This window comes from Salvelinus fontinalis, chromosome 38, assembly GCF_029448725.1.
Source record: "Salvelinus fontinalis isolate EN_2023a chromosome 38, ASM2944872v1, whole genome shotgun sequence".
NCBI classification, from domain to species: Eukaryota; Metazoa; Chordata; class Actinopteri; order Salmoniformes; family Salmonidae; genus Salvelinus; species Salvelinus fontinalis.
The window spans coordinates 32,473,794-32,493,832 of record NC_074702.1 but is presented as its reverse complement, the minus strand read 5'-3'; the positions used below and the strand labels follow the sequence as shown (position 1 = coordinate 32,493,832).

At 40.9% G+C, this 20,039-nt stretch overlaps 1 protein-coding gene across 3 annotated transcripts; it reads left to right on the top strand.

Moving 5' to 3' along the window:
- The first annotated feature begins 5,410 nt into the window (after positions 1–5,410).
- Positions 5,411–19,188, top strand: LOC129837549 (fasciculation and elongation protein zeta-2-like). Of its 3 annotated transcripts, none has more exons than XM_055903835.1 (9): positions 5,411–5,890; positions 6,796–6,904; positions 7,131–7,244; positions 7,599–7,734; positions 7,905–8,197; positions 8,505–8,585; positions 16,970–17,045; positions 17,255–17,320; positions 18,157–19,188. In XM_055903835.1, the coding sequence occupies exons 1-9, from the start codon at positions 5,520–5,522 to the stop codon at positions 18,171–18,173; spliced, it is 1,263 nt and encodes a 420-aa protein (XP_055759810.1). In that variant the 5' UTR covers positions 5,411–5,519; the 3' UTR covers positions 18,174–19,188. The 3 variants fall into 3 exon arrangements, with proteins under 3 accessions (XP_055759810.1, XP_055759812.1, XP_055759811.1); XM_055903836.1 differs by having other exon boundaries at positions 5,415–5,890; positions 7,905–8,176; XM_055903837.1 differs by lacking the exon at positions 8,505–8,585 and having other exon boundaries at positions 7,905–8,176.
- Positions 19,189–20,039: the final 851 nt, after the last annotated feature.

Here is a 20,039-nt window from a genome sequence, read left to right as displayed (position 1 = left end):
TTTAAACTCAGACAAAACAGAGATGCTTGTTCTAGGTCCCAAGAAACAAAGAGATCTTCTGTTGAATCTGACAATTAATCTTGATGGTTGTACAGTCGTCTCAAATAAAACTGTGAAGGACCTCGGCGTTACTCTGGACCCTGATCTCTCTTTTGAAGAACATATCAAGACTGTTTCAAGGACAGCTTTTTTCAATCTACGTAACATTGCAAAAATCAGAAACCTTCTGTCCAAAAATTATGCAGAAAAATTAATCCATGCTTTTGTTACTTCTAGGTTAGACTACTGCAATGTTCTACTTTCCGGCTACCCGGATAAAGCACTAAATAAACTTCAGTTAGTGCTAAATACGGCTGCTAGAATCCTGACTAGAACCCAAAAATTTGATCATATTACTCCAGTGCTAGCCTCCCTACACTGGCTTCCTGTTAAGGCAAGGGCTGATTTCAAGGTTTTACTGCTAACCTACAAAGCATTACATGGGCTTGCTCATACCTATCTTTCCGATTTGGTTTGGTCCTGCCATACATACCTACACGTACGCTACGGTCACAAGACGCAGGCCTCCTAATTGTCCCTAGAATTTCTAAGCAAACAGCTGGAGGCAGGGTTTTCTCCTATAGAGCTCCATTTTTATGGAATGGTCTGCCTACCCATGTGAGAGACGCAGACTCGGTCTCAACCTTTAAGTCTTTACTGAAGACTCATCTCTTCAGTGGATCATATGATTGAGTGTAGTCTGGCCCAGGAGTGTGAAGGTGAACGGAAAGGCTCTGGAGCAACGAACCGCCCTTGCTGTCTCTGCCTGGCTGGTTCCCCTCTCTCCACTGGGATTCTCTACCTCTAACCCTATTACAGGGGCTGAGTCACTGGCTTACTGGTGCTCTTCCATGCCGTCCCTAGGGGGGGTGCGTCACTTGAGTGGGTTGAGTCACTAACGTGATCTTCCTGTCTGGGTTGGCGCCCCCCTTGGGTTGTGCCGTGGCGGAGATCTTTGTGGGCTATACTCGGCCTTGTCTCAGGATGGTAAGTTGGTGGTTGAAGATATCCCTCTAGTGGTGTGGGACCTGTGCTTTGGCAAAGTGGGTGGGGTTATATCCTGCCTGTTTGGCCCTGTCCGGGGTTATCATCGGATGGGGCCACAGTGTCTCCTGACCCCTCCTGTCTCAGCCTCCAGTATTTATGCTGTAGTAGTTTATGTGTCGGGGGGCTAGGGTCAGTCTTATATCTGGAGTACTTCTCCTGTCTTATCCGGTGTCCTGTGTGAATTTAAGTATGCTCTCTCTAATTCTCTCCTTCTCTCTTTCTTTCTCTCAGAGGACCTGAGCCCTAGGACCATGCCTCAGGACTACCTGGCATGATGACTCCTTGCTGTCCCCAGTCCACCTGCCTGTGCTGCTGCTCCAGTTTCAACTGTTCTGCCTGCGGCTATGGAACCCTGACCTGTTCACCGGACGTGCTACCTGTCCCAGACCTGCTGTTTTCAACTCTCTAGAGACAGCAGGAGCGGTATAGATACTCTTAATGATCGGCTATGAAAAGCCAACTGACATTTACTCCTGAGGTGCTGACTTGTTGCACCCTCGACAACTACTGTGATTATTATTATTTGACCATGCTGGTCATTTCTGAACATTTGAACATCTTGGCCATGTTCTGTTATAATCTCTACCCGGCACAGCCAGAAGAGGACTGGCCACCCCTCATAGCCTGGTTCCTCTCTAGGTTTCTTCCTACGTTTTTTCGCCTTTCTAGGGAGTTTTTCCTAGTCACCGTTCTTCTACACCTGCATTGCTTGCTGTTTGGGGTTTTAGGCTGGGTTTCTGTACAGCACTTTGAGATATCAGCTGATGTAAGAAGGGCTATATAAATACATTTGATTTGATTTGATTTGTCATTGCAGACAATTTCAACGCTGTGCGATACAGGGAAGACATCCTCCTCCCTCATGTGGTACCCTTCCTGTAAGCTCATCATGACATGACCCTCCAGCATGACAATGCCACCAGCCATACTATTCATTCTGTGAGTGATTTCCTGCAAGACAGGAATGTCAGTGTTCTGCCATGGCCAGCGAAGAGCCCGGATCTCAATCCCATTGAGCACGTCTGGGACCTGTTGGATCGGAGGGTGAGGGCTAGGACCACTCCCCCCAGAAATGTCTGGGAACTTGCAGGTGCCTTGGTGGAAGAGTGGGGTAACATCTCACAGCAAGAACTGGCAAATCTGGTGCAGTCCATGAGGAGGAGATGCACTACAGTACTTAATGCAGCTGGTGACCACACCAGATACTGACTGTTACTTTTGATTTTGACCCCCCCCTTTGTTCAGGGACACATTATTCCATTTCTGTTAGTCACATATCTGTGGAACTTGTTCAGTTTATGTCTCAGTTGTTGAGTCTTGTTATGGTCATACAAATATTTACTCATGTTAAGTTTGCTGAAAATAAATGCAGGTGACAGTGAGAGAACTTTTTCTTTTTCTGCTGAGTTTATATATCCTAAATATATATCCTAAATATAGTTTCAACTTTGTGAACAAGGAGAGACAGAGTTTGCTCTCTGAAAGGTTTCTTAAGTCATTGCCTGTATATTGGTCTCAAAACACTGGTTGGTCACGCAATCTCTCTATTTCGCACACTCTATCTAGACAAGTCTCTCAGTCATATTGTTTGGCTACTTTTCACTCTCAAATGCATCATCGATGCCATTGTAACATTCATATCAATGAATACCTGTCGCAGTAGTACAAATATTAGACTGTGATTGCATTGTTTGATAATTTTTTTTTAATGAATAAAGTGAACGGTGAAACTTCCTGCCACCACACCCATTCTCCATTAATCTTCAGTGTGTTTTGGAGGTCAGAGATTCCATTGCAGAGTAGTATGCAGCCTTGCTTGAGCTACAAAGTAAAGGTGACTTGAGAATAGAAATTACACATGGCACTGGCAAAGTACCAGATATTGGTACTGCTTTGTTTAATGCTGGCAACTATACTGGGGTATAATGTCCAGCTAGAGGCCAATAAAGCTATGGCCTTTGCTCTGGGCTCATTCAACCAGAAATATAATGAGGAATATCTCTACAAGGTTCTTAACTTCAAGTACAAACTGCTTCAGCTGAGCTCGCTAGAGTTTCAACTAAAATTGTGAGTGTATGCTGAGCACACACTTTTTGGTTGCATTGTTATAGAAATTGTCTAAGGTTCTGCTGTTTATGTTTTCCATTGGTCATGCTGTAATGATAATGGTTGTCAGGGATCTGTCACGCCCTGACCTTAGAGATCCTTTTATTTCTCTATTTGGTTAGGTCAGGGTGTGACTAGGGTGGGCAATCTATGTTTTCTATTTCTTTGTTGGCCGGGTGTGGTTCCCAATCAGAGGCAGCTGTATATCGTTGTCTCTGATTGGGGATCATACTTAGGCAGCCTTTTTCCACCTGTAGTTTGTGGGATCTTGTTTTGGTACTGTGCTGTTTAGCCCTACTAAAACTTTACGTTTGGTTTGTATTTTTTTTTTTTTTCTCGGTGTTCATTAAATAAAGAAAGATGTACGCCTACCACGCTGCGCCTTGGTCCACTCATTCCAACAACGAGAGTAACAGGATCGCTGTAGCCTACTGTATGTTGTCGTTAATTGTATGATTGTTACTGAACCAATTAACTTTTTCTTGCCATTACAGATCATGATTGGAAAGGAATTAATCTTGAATCCACGGATTAGACTAACCAATTGCAAAAAAGGGAGAGGTGCAGAAAGATAGTCCCTCTGGCACTGATAAAGCAATGGTAAAAACGAAGGGAAAGTGTTTATCACTGCAAAGATTACTCAATTATAATAGCACCAGACTAACACAGTAATAGCCTAAAGGACAACCTAAATAACAATGGGTAACACTTTACTTGACACCCAGCCACATAACATGTTATGACACGGTCATAACCATGTCATAACAGCTGACATAACTTGTCAAACTGTCATAATATGGTCATAACACTGTCTTGACACATATATTTAATCTGTTGTGACATATATTGCGTTGTTTTATGGCTGGTTATGACACCTACATAAGAGTGTTAAAACCCACAAAACCTACCACGGTAGTTGTTTTATGGCTGGTTATGACACCTACATAAAGGTCTCAAAACCCACAAAACCTACCACACAAGACAAAACATTCCATTTACATTTTACACTTGAGTCATTTAGCAGACGCTCTTGTCCAGAGCGACTTCCATTACACCATAGCCTACTTTTCAACATTATGTTTATGTTATATAACATTTACTGAAATTGACCATATTAAATTATCATTGTAATTGCGCACATATTGATGTCAGACATGCACCTACCCCAATGCTCAGTTACTGATGACTGGGATGAATGCAAAAGAAGATTTCAGGAGCAGGACAAGACACCCTTTTTTTGACTGATGACTGACATAACGGCATGCATGTGATAGGCCTATATGATTATGATGTCATAATGCTTCATGACAGTGTCATAAAGTGTATTTTCTACAAGTTATGTAAAATATGATGAAAAAAAACATGACTGTAAAGAATTCATTACAACAACAACAAAGGACTTAAGAAACACATTTTCAAACGCAAGGAAACTTCTTGGTAGGGAAAAAATACATTTAAAAAAAATGTGGGTTTTCACACTCTTATGTAGGTGTCATAGCCAAACATAAAATAACACAATATATGTCACAACATGTGTAAATATATGGGTCATGACAGTGTTATGACAATAATATGACAGGTTATGACAAGTTATGTCAGCTGTTATGACATATTATGACAGGGTTATGACTGTCATAACGTGTTATGAAGCTGGGTGTCAAGGAAAGTGTCAGTATGAAAGAATTATGTTTTAATGCATGTGTTGTGCAGTTGAACATTCGGTTATTCTCTCTAAGGAAACCTATTTCTTCTGTTTCAGATGTTGGAGTGCCGCTTTGTAGTGTTGCTATACAAGAGCAAAATGGTGTTGGCCCAGAATGTTGGCAAACCAATGTAAAAATAGTCCCCGAAGCATCAAAATGTTTAGTCATTCTCTGGTGACTGGTCTGAATTTGATTGTAGCCTAGCTAAGCTACTATTATTGTGTAAATGTCATTAAATTCCATAGTTTGGGTCTTGGGACTACAATTTATTTAATGTTCTAGATTATTGAAAATAAACTGATTTATACTTTGTTTGGCCTCTATCTCTGTGAATACATTTGGTTACGTTTTTGTGTCAAAGGGTCATTTTGTGAGAGGGAAGCCCGGCCTGAAAGTAACCCCTGGCACCATTTTCCTTTGACCTTAGTGTTCAGTGATTGCAGATCTATAAAACCCAGAAAGGTGTAAGCAATAAGGCGTTGTCTCCCCGAATGTTGTTATATTACCATATTGCTTGCGCCTATCCCGTTTTTATAGATACGCAAACGCCAAGAGGTTAGGACCTCGGAGGTGGCGAAAAATAGTTTTCGGACCGGTCCAAAGAGACACAGCTCCCACCGGAGGATGCTGTGTCCTGACATTCCGTCGTCGCATACATCATTCATCAGAGGCACTTTGGGTGCAGCCATGGCGGCGCCCCTTGCACATTTCGATGACGAGTGGCACGATTTTAAGGAATTTGAGCCGGTCTCAGAGCAGGGGACTCGGATGGACGGAGTAAACTTGGTTGCCGAGCAGTTGACAGGCGTTCTGAGGGTCCTTCCAGAGCTCAACGACAGCTTTTCGGGCGAAATAGGCAGCTTCAAGTCCATGGAAGAGCTGGTGAACGATTTCGACGAGAGATTGACAGTGTGTTTCCGAAATTTCAACACCCAAACGGAGAACATTGCCCCTGTAAACATTATCACCGAGGATACAACGTTGAGGAACGACGAGTGAGTATGCGAAGTGACTCCTGGCCAAAGTTAGTTTGTAACAACACCGTTCCTCCCTTGCGACATACTATCAAATGTCAATGTCACGCCCTGCACAATAGCGTCCAACTCATACATGCTGTCACGAGTATTGATGGTTGATGCAAGCGGCGGACATTCAACATTGTATCAGATAAGCTTATAGCATATTTACACCTATTCGAGAATATTGTAATGCTACGTTCATTTCACTAGAAGTTTACGTTTATAATGATGCTTTTTCCCCCATGCATTATTGTTGCTATGCACGTACTGTCAGTTGTGCTGATGACTTGTCAATAAGCAATGTTATCAATGGTCATTTGGCTGTTCCGTCAAACTAGATTTTAGAACTCACATAATCTCAGTTGAAAACATGTCCGTGCATAGTGTCCCAGATATGCCTAACAAAGACATCCTACTAAACTCTAGATTAGAATGTTGACCGAAATACCCTTCCCGGGAGTTCAGAATAAATCGGACAATTCACATTTATCCCCTCCTAAAAGATTAAATATTTGGCTTATGTCTTGGGTAGAGTAGTTGATCCCACTAATCTGTTTGTGGTTAATAAATAGTTAGCCCAATACTATGCTGTTTATAAATGATAGATTCGTTATTAATGTCTCACCCTTTCCGCTTTTCACATTTCATAATACCGTTTTAAAGCGGTGCGGCTGTAGCATTATCAACAGCCCAAACTTATCGCACAGCTGGCAGATTAGTCCTCGTTACATCTTACTGCTTCCAAGTGCAGTGTCATTATGACACATATAACCACTGTTGACCATTATTTGAAGTTAGATATCACTTATCTACATGAGCTTTTGGTCCTACAGGTGGTGGTGTTAACTGTCATGTGTCTCTCATCTCATTTCACCCCACAGGATCTGGAATGCTCTCGCAGATAATTATGGTAATGTCATGGCAGTGGATTGGAAAGAGTCTCGAACACGCTCCCTCCATCTCCCCGCTCTAAACCTCAAAGACAAACCAGTGAGTCGAGTTCCTGCTTCATAGAGGGCTCTTTCTTTGCCCCTTTCCTTTCATCCCCACTCTCTCTGTCTCTCTCTCTCTTTCTCCCTCGTTCCCTATTCCCTACCACTCCGCCTCTCCCTGCCCCTACCGTCCTGTCCGATCTGTTTATCGCTCCAATCTAAAATTCAGAATTCATTGTGCCAGGATTTAGTTTTGATTCAATCCCCTCCCCCTGACCTGTCAGAGGGTGGATGATGTAACACTGGAGCTGTCCGACGATGAGCTGAGGGAACAGATGGACATGCACACCATCATCGTCTCCTGCCTCAATGACGAACCCCTCTTCACTGCAGAACAGGTAGGGTTTACCCACCAATTTACCAACCTACCAACCCACCGCTCTGCCTCGAATAGCCCAAGGCTGACCTGCACTTTATCAAAGATAGAATACAGTGGAGCAGAGCTGGGTATGGGGCTTGCGCCTGTTGCTTGAATGTGCTTCACATCGACAGACGACAGGTGGACTGAGCCGGTGTTTGTGCGTTAACCAGAGTTGGGGTCTATTCTATCGACAGTGCCAGTCAATTCAGGAACACAATTTCATTCCAAGGATTGGAATTGAACTACATGGAGACATTCTATGTCCAATGCAACAGACAGGAATAGAAATGGAACTGATCCCAAATGTGTGATGTTACCGTGTGTATTGTAGGTTATTGAGGAGATAGAGGAGATGATGCAGGACTCTCCTGACCTGGGGGCAGAGCAGAACCACCCCTCTCAGTCAGACCTCGCCATGCTCTCTCTGGACATCCAGCGCCCCAGAACAAACCACAGCTATGACGAGCGTGAGTATATCTCTTGTCAGTTAGGTGTGTGTGTGTGTGTGTGTGTGTGTGTGTGTGTGTATGTGTGTGTGTGTGTGTGTAAATGGTGTGAGGGAGGGGGAGGTTGAAAGTGTGCTTGCATTCTTATGCTACATTTCTGTGTGTGTGTGCGTGTGCGCGTGTGTGTGCAGGAGAGAGGACCCTGTGTGTAGCAGAGCTGAATGAGCGGCTAGAGGAGGTGGAGATGGCCATCAGACATTACGGTGAGGAGCTGATTCAACACCTGGCCCTCAGGGACGAGCTGGACTTTGAAAAAGAGGTGAAGAACAGCTTCATCTCTATCCTGATAGATGTGCAGAACAGACAGAAGGAACACAGGGAACTACTGAAGAAAAAGAAAAAACTCAAGAGTGGTGCCGGGGCCCCGCAGGGCCGACCAGAGAGAACACAAGCACTAGGATCAGTGAGTGACACCATCCATGCTGTGCGTGCACACACACAAACACACACACACAATTCCTGCTGATCCACTGTTTTATGGCATTGCTTAGTAACCTTTTAATGTATTCAAACCTTATACAACTTATTTCTTGCTTGTACAGATGTCCCCCCGTATTACTATCTTGATATCTTATTACGTCACTCTTTTTACAAACTAATTTACTGGTTTATTGTTTTGGGGATATTGACCTTTTAAACCTTGCATATGGTTCCTTCTATTTTCATCTGCTTGTTTCCAGTTTGTGTGTCTCTTACTTCCCGCTTCTCTACTTCACTTCCTTCCTCTCTAGCGCTTTAGCATGGTGGGGCTCTCGTCTACCATTCAAAATGGCTTCCGGCAAACTTTTGGGAGAAGTGGGAGTGAAAGACAGGTGCCTATATTTCTCTCTTTCTCTCTGTCTGTTGCACTATTCATTGGTGCTGTGTGTGTATGTCTTTGTTGGTCAACTAGATGGTAATTGTACATGAAGTACAATTGGTGGGATTAAAGTATTTTTGTGGTAGAAGTTTAAAACGTTTTACTTTACTATTTAAAGCAAAGCAGTTGCATATAGTCAAAGTTTAATGTAGTAAAATCATTATTTTTGATTAACTACTATATCAACCATATTAATTTGGATTATGGGGCAGTTAGATCACAAAAATGTCTCAACTACAGTTGTTGCGTGTGAAAACTAAAAGAAGAAAGACAAAGAACAAAGCAGTCTTTTGTTAGAAGATGGGGATAAAAAGCAGGATCAAGTGGACAACACTCTTAGGAAAGCAAAGAAACTCTGAATCAATCATGCTGTGGGTTTCAGATAAATAGATGCACAAGAAACGGAACAGAGCTAAGCACAGGCAAAATCTTAGAGGAAAACCTGGTTCAGTCTGCTTTCCTACAGACACTGGGAGACAAATTCACCTTTCAGCAGGACAATAACCTAAAATGCAAGGCCAAATCTACACTGGAGGTGCTTGCCAAGACGACATTGAATGTTCTTGAGGGGCCTAATTACAGTTGTGATTTAAATCTTCTTGAAAACCTGTGGCAAGACTTGAAAATTGCTGACTAGCAATGATCAACAACCAACTTGACGGAGCTTGAAGAATTTAAAAAAAGATGTGCAACTATTGTACAATCCAGGTGTGCAGAGCTCTTAGAGACTTACTCAGATAGACTTGCAGCTGTAATCTCTGCCAAAGGGGATTCTACCATGTATTGACTCAGGGGTGTGAATACTTATTTATGTAAATTAGATATTTCTGTATTTCATTTAACATTTTTTTACTAACATTTCCAAAAACATGTTTTCACTTTGTTGTTATGGGGTATTGTGTGTAGATGGGTGAGAAATTATTTTAATTAATTTTGAATTCAGGCTGTAACACAACATAATGTGGAATAAGTCAAGGGGTATGAATACTTTCCGAAAGCACTGTATTAGGGCTGACCCTAGTTAGTCGACTGGTTGATTGTTTGGTCGATAGGCTGTTGGTCGACTGAGATTTATTTAGTCAAGGTGTGGCAAATATACACTACATGACCAAAAGTATGTGAATACCTGCTCGTTGAACATCTCATTCAAAAATCATGGGCATTAATATGGTGTTGTTCCCCCCTTTGCTGCTATAACAGCCTCTACACTTCTGGGAAGGCTTAGGGCTGGGTAATATGGCCTAAAACTCATATCTCGATTTTCTCAGCTTATGGGAGATTCACAATATATACAGTTGAAGTCGGAAGTTTACATACACCTTTGCCAAATACATTTAAACTCAGTTTTTCACAATTCCTGACATTTAATCCTAGTAACAATTCCCTGTCTTAAGTCAGTTAGGATCACCACTTTATTTTAAGAAAGTGAAATGTCAGAATAATAGTAGAGAGAATGATTTATTTCAGCTTTTATTTCTTTCATCACATTCCCAGTGGGTTAGAAGTTTACATACACTCAATTAGTGTTTGGTAGCATTGCCTTAAAATTATTTAACTTGGGTCAAACGTTTCGGGTAGCCTTCCACAAGCGTCTCACAATACGTTGGGTGAATTTTGGCCCATTCCTCCTGACAGAGCTGGTGTAACTGAGTCAGGTGTGTAGGCCTCCATGCCCGCACACGCTTTTTCAGTTCAGCCCACACATTTTCTATAGGATTGAGGTCAGGGCTTTGTGATGGCCACTCCATTACCTTGACTTTGTTGTCCTTAAGCCATTTTGCCACAACCTTGGAAGTATGCTTGGGGTCATTGTCCATTTGGAAAACCCATTTGCGACCAAGCTTTAACTTCCTGACTGATGTCTTGAGATGTTGCTTCAATATACCACGTAATTTTCCTCCCTCATGATGCCATCTATTTTGTGAAGGGCACCAGCCCCTCCTGCAGCAAAGCACCCCCACAACATGATGCTGCCACCCCCGTGCTTCGCGGTTGGGATGGTGTTCCTCGGCTTGCAAGCATCCCACTTTTTCCTCCAAACACAGCGATTGTCATTCTGGTCAAACAGTTTTATTTTTGTTTCATCAGACCAGAGGACATTTCTCCAAAAAGTACAATCTTCGTCCCAATGTGCAGTTGCAAACCGTAGTCTGGCTTTTTTATGGCGGTTTTGGAGCAGTGGCTTCTTCCTTGCTGAGCGGCCTTTCAGGTTATGTCGACATAGGACTCATTTTACCGTGGATATAGATACTTTTGTACCTGTTTCCTCCAGCATCTTCACAAGGTCCTTTGCTGTTGTTCTGGGATTGATTTGCACTTTTCACACCAAAGTACGTTCATCTCTAGGAGACGGAACGCGTCTCCTTCCTGAGCGGTATGACGACTGCGTGGTCACATGGTGTTTATACTTGCATACTGTTGTTTGTACAGATGAACGTGGTACCTTCAGGCATTTGGAAATTGCTCCCAAGGATGAACCAGACTTGTGGAGGTCTACAATTTTTTTTCTGAGGTCTTGGCTGATTTCTTTGGATTTTCCCATGATGTCAAGTAAAGAGGCACTGAGTTTGAAAGTAGGCCTTGAAATACATCCACAGGTACACCTCCAATTGACTCAAATGATGTCAATTAGCTTAAAAAAATATTTTTTTGCTGAGAAGCTTCTAAAGCCATGATATCGTTTTCTTGAATTTTCAAAGCTGTTTATAGGCACAGTCAACTCAGTGTATGTTAACTTCTGACCCACTGGAATTGTGATACGGTGAATTATTAGTGAAATAATCTGTCTGTAAACAATTGTCGTAAAAATTACTTGTGTCATGCACAAAGTAGATGTCCTAACCGACTTGCCAAAACTATAGTTTGTTAACAAGAAATTTGTGGAGTGGTTGAAAAACGAGTTTTAATGACTCCAACCTAAGTGTATGTAAACTTCCAACTTCAACTGTATATATAGATTTTTTAAAATGTTATCTCTAAATAAGCTTTGTTGTACAATTTAAAGGTAAATTACACTGCGTTTAAAACAGTCAGCAATAATCTAATGAATTCAGAGCTTGTAAAATTATACCTAGGCTAAATAAATCCCTTCAACAACCATAAGACACACTAATAATTTAATTATTTTATCAAAATACTTGTACCTGCTTTTTTTGTAATAATCACTGATCTGGCTTTCAGGTCTGTCTATAAAAAATGATATTTTTGTTACAAATTTAACCAGAACCATGCATAATGCACATCAACTAATAATGTATCAGGCATAGAAAATTAACACCGGTCTCATAAACAATCTCTCAAGCACATGCACACGTGCTAGTAAGTAGCCAACTAATATTTATTTTTCAAGTTTAGCCAACTTGGATCTAGGTATAATTTCACAAGCTCTGAATTCAGCTAACAAAGCAAAACAGTTGAATTTTAACGAGCACATTCTTCTGTCCATCTCCAACTGTTTGAACAGATGTTGAAATAAAGTGGCCTACCTCATTTCTCAGAATGAGAACGAGTTGCCAATTCCTTATATAACTGTTTTATGCTTATTGCACATTTATAAAACACAGACTAAACAGCTAGTATAACTATCTTTATTCGACAAAAATGCTGCCAGCGATACATTGTACCGTAATGCGCGCTACAAACTGATCATTCGTTTTGTTCATTGGTACATCCTTTTCAGTAGTGTCTGCTCTGCTTGAAATTTGAGGAGTTGAAACATAAACAGGATATGGTTCGAAAGGGTTAACTTCTCCTCTACTACAGTCAAATAATGTCTCCATGTGTTTCGGTGTCCATATGATCGATTCTGTTGGACCAAACCTCAAATGCAAATAGCATATTGAAACCGTTTGTCAGAGAGGAAGAAGTGATCTCTCATCTTTGTTTTTGTGAGTTGTTGAGGGAGTGTCTTGGGAGAAAGGCGAAGCGCTAAAATCTGTCCAAAATAAGGCCAATGCGTTTCTGTGCGCTTATTTTGAACCTAAGCTTGTCCGCCTGCCTTCCCGCCTTTCGAACAACGACACCCGTTGTTAGGGCGGACACATGAGCATCTTGTCATTATATACAGACCTCTGGTGTAAATGGGAAGGTGCACAGCACAGAAGGAGCGAACGAGACGAGACCAAAAAGACAACATGAGAACAAGCGGACATAAATGCTCATGAAAACGAACAATACAAAAACTTTGATTCTGCAGGCATTTGGAATGTCGCGCAAAAACATGAATTCAAATTAATTCTATATATCGCCCAGCCCTACTTTCCACTACATGTTGGAACATTGTTGCAGGGACTTGCTTCCATTCAGCCACAAGAGCATTAGTGAGGTCGGACGCTGATGTTGGGCGGTTAGGCCTGGCTCACAGTCTGCATTCCAATTCATCCCAAAGGTGTTTAATGGGCTTGAGGTCAGGGCTCTGTGCAGGCCAGTAAAGCTATTCCAATGGACTAATCCATTGTGGAGGCCGCAGGGATGGCGCACCGGTATCACCAGTAGGACATTTACTGTTAATTCCCATAATTTCTAATCTACAATGTTTGTTTGGTTACGGTCATTTCTGTTAATGCACTCAATATATTATTATTACAGTCTTACGGTTGTCACAGTTGTCATTGTAGGAGTGGACACGTTTGCAGAGCACACAACCTAGGCTGTGAGGAAAATGTTTTGGTTTATTTCATTCCATTTACAAGTTGTCAATTTATTAATTGTCTATTGTTTGGGGCACTCCTGTCAATCTTGAGTAAAGGACACGCAACTGATTACGCATATAGAATTAGGACTAGTCTACTTAGTCTGCGAGCAAATGTAGGCCTATAATTTTGCCCATTTGAGGATCTAATACTATTTATGATTGTCTTAACTTACCATCACTATGGAATTTCTGAAAGTAATTTTTTCTTCGCCTCAAGCAGCGAGTAGACAAAGTCTGTTTTTACATCCATTGAAAATTATAGTTGTTCCTCAACGGAGCCTATGTGAAAAATCTTTACAGCTCGCTCCCTTTTGATTACCGCTCAGCATGAAAGGGGAAGAAATGTCATGCTCTGATCCGGTGGAAGCGTCATAAAATAGGTCTACCTGATTACGTCTTATCGCTTGCAAAATAGCTGTGTCTGTCTGTCTAGAGCTGAAAACTCTTGAGGACTCAGAATATTTTATACAATGTTGCAAGTTAGCTAGCAGGAGCTTCAGGCCAGACCAAGTTAAAACAATAGCTGACACATTGTTTCAAGTTCCTTGCAGACTGGTCATGCATAGACAATGTGATTTAGATTATATTTATTTTTATCAGGATATTTTCTACCTGCAGGTTGCAATGTTAAAAATGTTTGGCTTTATGTAGACTATTTTTACATATTGGCAATGAAAATAAAAGTCACTTTTAGATTTGTATCATTTTCATTTAGATTTACCACAAAATCTCATTGATTTTGAGATATGAAGGCTTTATTATAAATTAAATTAAACTGTTCCATGAAAATGTGCATATGAAAATCATAACTGGCATGCAGATCAGTAGAAATGGTATGATAACTTGGCACTCCAAATGGAAAAGGTTGCCATCCTCTGGTGTAGCTTATTACCGGCAAATTCAGGAGCTTAACAGCCGAGGCAAATCTGCGAAAGCCAGCAGCAGCGGGCAGCGGGAGGAGGAAGGTCGGGAACAGGTGTTTTTCTTCTGGTTAGGCTATATTGATCTCTGGCTCTCTCTTTAGTAATTTATGTGTCTTAATTTTTAATCTCAGTGCTTAAAGCATCAGACAAGCTCAGTAGCGTACATATAGTTGATTTTATTCAAACATAGGACGTGGAAAAATATAAGTAATTTTTTTTCCGACCAATCAGAAGACTCTGGGTCAACTAAGATTTGTTTTAGTCAGGAGCATCCCTACACTGTATGTAGAATATATTTCTATGTAGACCTACTGATAGCTAGCTGTAAGTCTAGCTAATAAATTAACTCTTTATTGCTAAAAGTACATTTCCTGAAGTAAATGTGGTTTGTTTGCTAGCTTGTTTTAAAGTATGTATGGTTTTGAAATAAGTTATAGTAGTGGTAGTGCCTGCAGTAGTAATGGTGGTGACTGGTTATAGTTGAAAAGGTAGGTAGGTGAAAAGCTAAGATAGTCTGAAAATATTAAAGTTGGTTTGGTGTACATGTATCTAGCTTGAACGGTCCAAGAGTTACAATTATTGTTGGTGGGCATGATATGCTAATTAAAGTGGTTAAAATGTATAGTGCAGACCAAAGCTAGTGCGAACCAGAGCACACCCAGGGCCAGAGCTGTACCAGAGCTAGTACAGACAAGAGCAGTAGTTGTGGTCAGTAGTTGTGTGGTTGTGGTCAGTGTCTAAACGACAGTTGTTGCATGTCAAAACTGAAAGAAGTGCAATGAGAAGCAGGGTTGCCAGGTCAAGCTTAAATTTCTAGCTCAATGACCTCTCAAAACCCGCCCAAAAGGCCTGAAAACTAGCCCAATTAATTTTTTTTTACAGCAAGAGAGGAGTTGCCAATTCAATTTTACCATAGTTTTCTGAGATAAAGGCAGGTAGCCTATAGCCCCTTATAGGCCTACATCTCATTTCAGATAGTCTACAGTATCCTAGACAAGACGTAGGCAAGATGTAAACTGAACGATTGAGCAGCTTGCTTAGTTCAAATTAAGACACATTTATTCAACATAAAAAGCGAGGCAATTTCGCAATAAGAAGTGCTTGTTTCCCCAATAGCCGGCTGGAACAGGCTACTGAGAATGGGGTCATCATTTCAATCACTGAATTAAATATGAATAATATATATATGAACTTAATATGCTTGTCAACAACAGCCAGTGTTTATTTTTTTGAATGGGTTTTACCTGTAGCCTAATCTGACAGTTCATAGTTCATAGTAACACAAGGCTACACCGACAAAGCTATAGGCTATATATTTCATTGGTTTGCCAGCTCCACAAGCGGCACAAAGGCTACACAACGCTACACAAGGCTACACAAGTGGCACAAAGGCTATACAAGGCTCCACAAGCGGCACAAATTGATTTGCAATGACTCCAGTGATATCGTCATTTCAACATTTCAACAACATTTATTGTATCAAATGGTAGCCTACAATGTCATACACATTAATAGGTTTACTTGATGGCCAACAGAGGCAAATGTATAATTCTCCACATTTAGCCTAATGTCAGTTTCATTGAGGACTTTTCCCCGTAAAAAATAACCGGGCGAGGGAGTTCCATAACTTCAATTTAACATTTCTACTCGGGCGGCCCCTGAGACCCAAGAACTGAGCATGCATAAAGCACTTTGCTTGATACCTAAGCAGTCAACATTAAAATGCAGTTTAAACCGTCTCCAAGCGGATTTATGTAATGCCTTGTAGTGCCTTCCCAAAATGGTTGTCTACACGTTGTAATGTTTCCACGGCGTTTCTAGCGCGAACAGTGTAAGAAGAGTAGCGCGCTAAATAATAATAATAACAAAAAGTCTAAAGTATGACGAAGCTTTAAAGTCTGGACTTTTGCTCCGTAAGTCCCACCTAAAAATGCTGATCCACCCAGCTTCACATCTCCATAAACTGAACATAAATTACTCGCTGTCTCACTTCTCCATAGGAAATGGCTAACCATACCCACCCCCCTACTGTATTTAAGAAGGAGTCTTAACAAACATCACTCTGTTAATTGCCTTTCTACAATGGTTGCCCACTTCTACTCTCATGGAGAAGCAATTGAACAATTGTATTTAGCGTGTACAGTGCCTGGTGAAATTTTTCACACCCCTTGCACAGTTTTCTAAATGTTCCGCCTCAGTATTAAATGTAAAAAGGGATTACATTTGATTTTTTTCCCGACCAGTCTACACAACCTACTACACAATTTCAATGTAAAGGAAAATTATAGAAAATGTTCTTAATTAATTAGAACACGAAACAAAGATGCCTTGATTGCATATGTCTTCACACGCCATAGTTAATACTTGGTGGAATAACTTTTGACAGGCATTACATCTGTGAGAGGAACATTTGTGTAATGGCTGCCAGCTGTAATGGCTGCCAATGGTGGTTCCACCAAGTATTACCTCTGGGGTGTGAAGACATATGCAATCAAGACTGTTTTTTTTATTGGTATTAATTTGGAAAACGTTCTATAATTCTTCGTTCACTTTGAAAATGTGGGATAGGCTGTGTAGATCAGTAGGAAAACAATATAACGTGTAATTGAATTAAGGCGTGAAAAATGTGAAAAGTGTACAAGGGGTGTTTACACTTTCACTAGGTTTTGTACTTATACTCCCTTTTTTTCTCTGTTGTTTCTACCCCATGGTCTCTCTTAGTATCTGACCACAGTCATCCCATATGAGAAGAAAGGAGGGCCTCCATCGGTGGAAGATCTTCAGATCCTTACCCAAAGTAAGTGGCACCTTAGTAAGTGGCAACTCTCAGGTGCAGAGCATTTATCCCCCACCCATCAAATGAATCTTGAATAAATCAAAAAATTTGTGCTACTTGAAGTACAGGGTACAGTTGTTTATCTGGTGTTATAGATGGTTGACATACCGTGGTCAAATAAATTCCTGGAATAAATCTATTTTTCTGATTGGTTTGCGTTTCTGTTGCAGTCCTGCAAGCTATGAGAGACGACAGTGACAAGGTGCCCAGGCTTCTGACAGACTACATTCTCAAAGGTGAGTTCACTCAGCCTCTCCCTATATACATTTTAACATTAGTAGGCTACATTACAGGGATCTATGTGTTATTGGCGTACTGTTGTCTCTGCATTTTTGTAGAATTCAAGAGCATAACGGTTATTGATAACTCGTGATTTTCATTAGGCTATTTTAAGCTAGGCTTTTCTACTGTTTAAGTTTGTTGTGCCTTTTCTTTTGTGTTTATGGTACAGGGCAATTTCCAGTTGAGTGATCTCCTTTTTCATTTCTTAAAAAAAAAATGTATCTCCATTCTTCATTTTCTGTTCAATGTCTCGCTGCATTGTACTTGCCAGCTCTGGTGTGAGAGCCATGGACAGAGAGGTTTGTGGCACACATTCACAGACACTGTACTGCGTGGTGTAGTCCACTCATTGCGGGAGAGCACCCGGAGTGGCCACTGAGCTTTAGTGTAACATAACCGTACCCTGCCCTTGTGTCCTGTCACTGCCCCCCACCCCCTCACTGTCACACTGCTGCTGTTTAGGGTATGGTAGACCCCATTGCTGCTCCCGTTGGTGTCACAAAGTTATCCCTGACCCATGACCTTGCTTTGCGTAACCCTTCACATCCTCAAGTGATCCCAAATGGGCCTGATGGGTTCCCCTGAAACACTCCCTGGGAATCACTGCTCTTGCAACCATTGGAACCTATTTCTCTTTCTGGGCTTATTTATTTCTCCAGTTGTACTATTTAATTCCTTTTTCTCCACTCAAGCCTGTTCTATTTCTTACTTTGTATTTTCCCATAGTTTCCCAACTGGCATTCACACATAGTCTCAGCCATACTCATTAATATGTGTTTTTTTCCCACAGTGCTTTGCCCAACATAGGCTGGAAGGACGATAACGGACCTTTTGGAAACGAGGTGAGGGGTCTGGTTTCAATGTCAACAAGCAAAATGAAGAGGACTCAGTCCGTGAATAAAAAATAAAAACATAAACACACTTCATTTATTCTTTATAAAGCATGGTATTTTACCTCGAGTTGCTCCTTTTTGTGTAACACCCATAGGTGTTTTATACCTCAATCAGTTTTATTTTCTCTGTGTTGAACATTTGTGATTTCACAAACCTTGTGTATTTGACAACTTCAAGTATTGTCTTGTTGTTTTTACAGTGCAGTGTCAAATACAGTACTCAAAGTCATAAGAAAGATACTCATACATTCTACTGGAGCATCTACTGTATGTGGCTGATTTCAACAGCCTTTTTGGGCGATAAGGGGCCCTTACTTTTTTGGCCCTGAAGTAAGATCGAAGCTACTCATATCCAAAGGGTTGTGTCTTAATTTGATTCACCTAATCTGAAGGTCTCATAAACGACTGAGCACTTGTAATATCAGGGATATGAAATATCAGGGATATGAAACATTTTAGATTGGTTTAACATTTCATTAATAAAATAAACCTTGAGCTGAATACTAACATTATTCTACACAACTCAGTCCACCATTTGGCCTCCCTAAAAGCACTGCACATATATATTTTTTGTCATAGCTAAATACTGTAGTAGTACCATTGTTGTCATACTTAGAAGGAATTGCAAAGGTAATGTGAACAGAACTGTAATTAATTACAGAGCACTGATGTGACTACTAGCTATGCATTTGAGTAAATACTGACTCACTGAAGCCCTGAATCAGAGGCACCATGCAGCCCAGACCTGGCCAGTCTATGAAGGCTGTGCACACAAGCTGGGCATTATTATACTTCTATACACAAGAAATGAAGATGCCTTTTTATTTGCACTTTTTTTTTGTACATTTGTAAATGACTTATTTTTAACCAAATGTTATTATACTGAGCTACTTATCTGCTAAATGTATAAAGGTCAATGGTAAACCCAATTTAAATCTGTTTTTGTTTCATTACTGAGTCAAGTCCCTTTTTTTTTCTCCTCGCTCGTACAGCAAACTCCAGCTATCCGTCAGTGACAATGACATGGAACAACATAGACAACTTATTTAGTTGTGCAACCCTGCATTTAACAGGCAGCCGTGCTCTTTCAATGCCACTTCACTCTAATCCTCATTGGAACATGGGGAAATCATGAAGCTAGTGTTATATTGAACACACAACATTGACAATTGACTCATTTTTCCAACTCCAACTAGGAGAAAAACATTAGAAAGAGGAACAACGTATATGGATCCAATGGTTTGTGCAAATGTGAGAGATAGCTCCTTCAGTACCAGTGTCTTTCACTTCACCAGTAGGCCTATACATACTTGAGGATGAGAGTAACTCACACGTGCATATAATACACATGAAATACAAAAACAAACACACTCCAAAACACACTTTTTTATAATCAGCGGGCCACGTGTCCGCCGAACCATATCCAGCTAGGTGAGAGGAACCAGATGAACTAAATGAAAGGGTATTTTGGCAGCTAGGCCAAGCCAGTAGGTAGCTACCAGTGGGAACATGATTGCATGATGAGTGAGATGATAAATGCCGAATCAGGCCATGTGACAACCAAACCAACACATGGCACCCCATGAAGAACTTAAAGATACCACAAGAATATCACTCTTGTTTAGAATTTTTTTATTTATTTAACCAGGTAGGCAAGTTGAGAACAAGTTCTCATTTACATTTGCGACCTGGCCAAGATAAAGCAAAGCAGTTCGACACATACAACAACACAGAGTCACACATGGAGTAAGTCTATATACAATGTGTCACGTTCTGACTT

Excerpts from the sequence above, each read along its gene's own strand:
- LOC129837549 (XM_055903835.1), top strand. The coding sequence starts at position 5,520 with ATGCTGTGTCCTGACATTCCGTCGTCGCATACATCATTCATCAGAGGC. Across the intron at positions 5,891-6,795 it reads ACAACGTTGAGGAACGACGA|GATCTGGAATGCTCTCGCAG; the intron begins GTGAGTATGCGA and ends TTCACCCCACAG. Across the intron at positions 8,586-16,969 it reads GAAGTGGGAGTGAAAGACAG|TATCTGACCACAGTCATCCC; the intron begins GTGCCTATATTT and ends GGTCTCTCTTAG.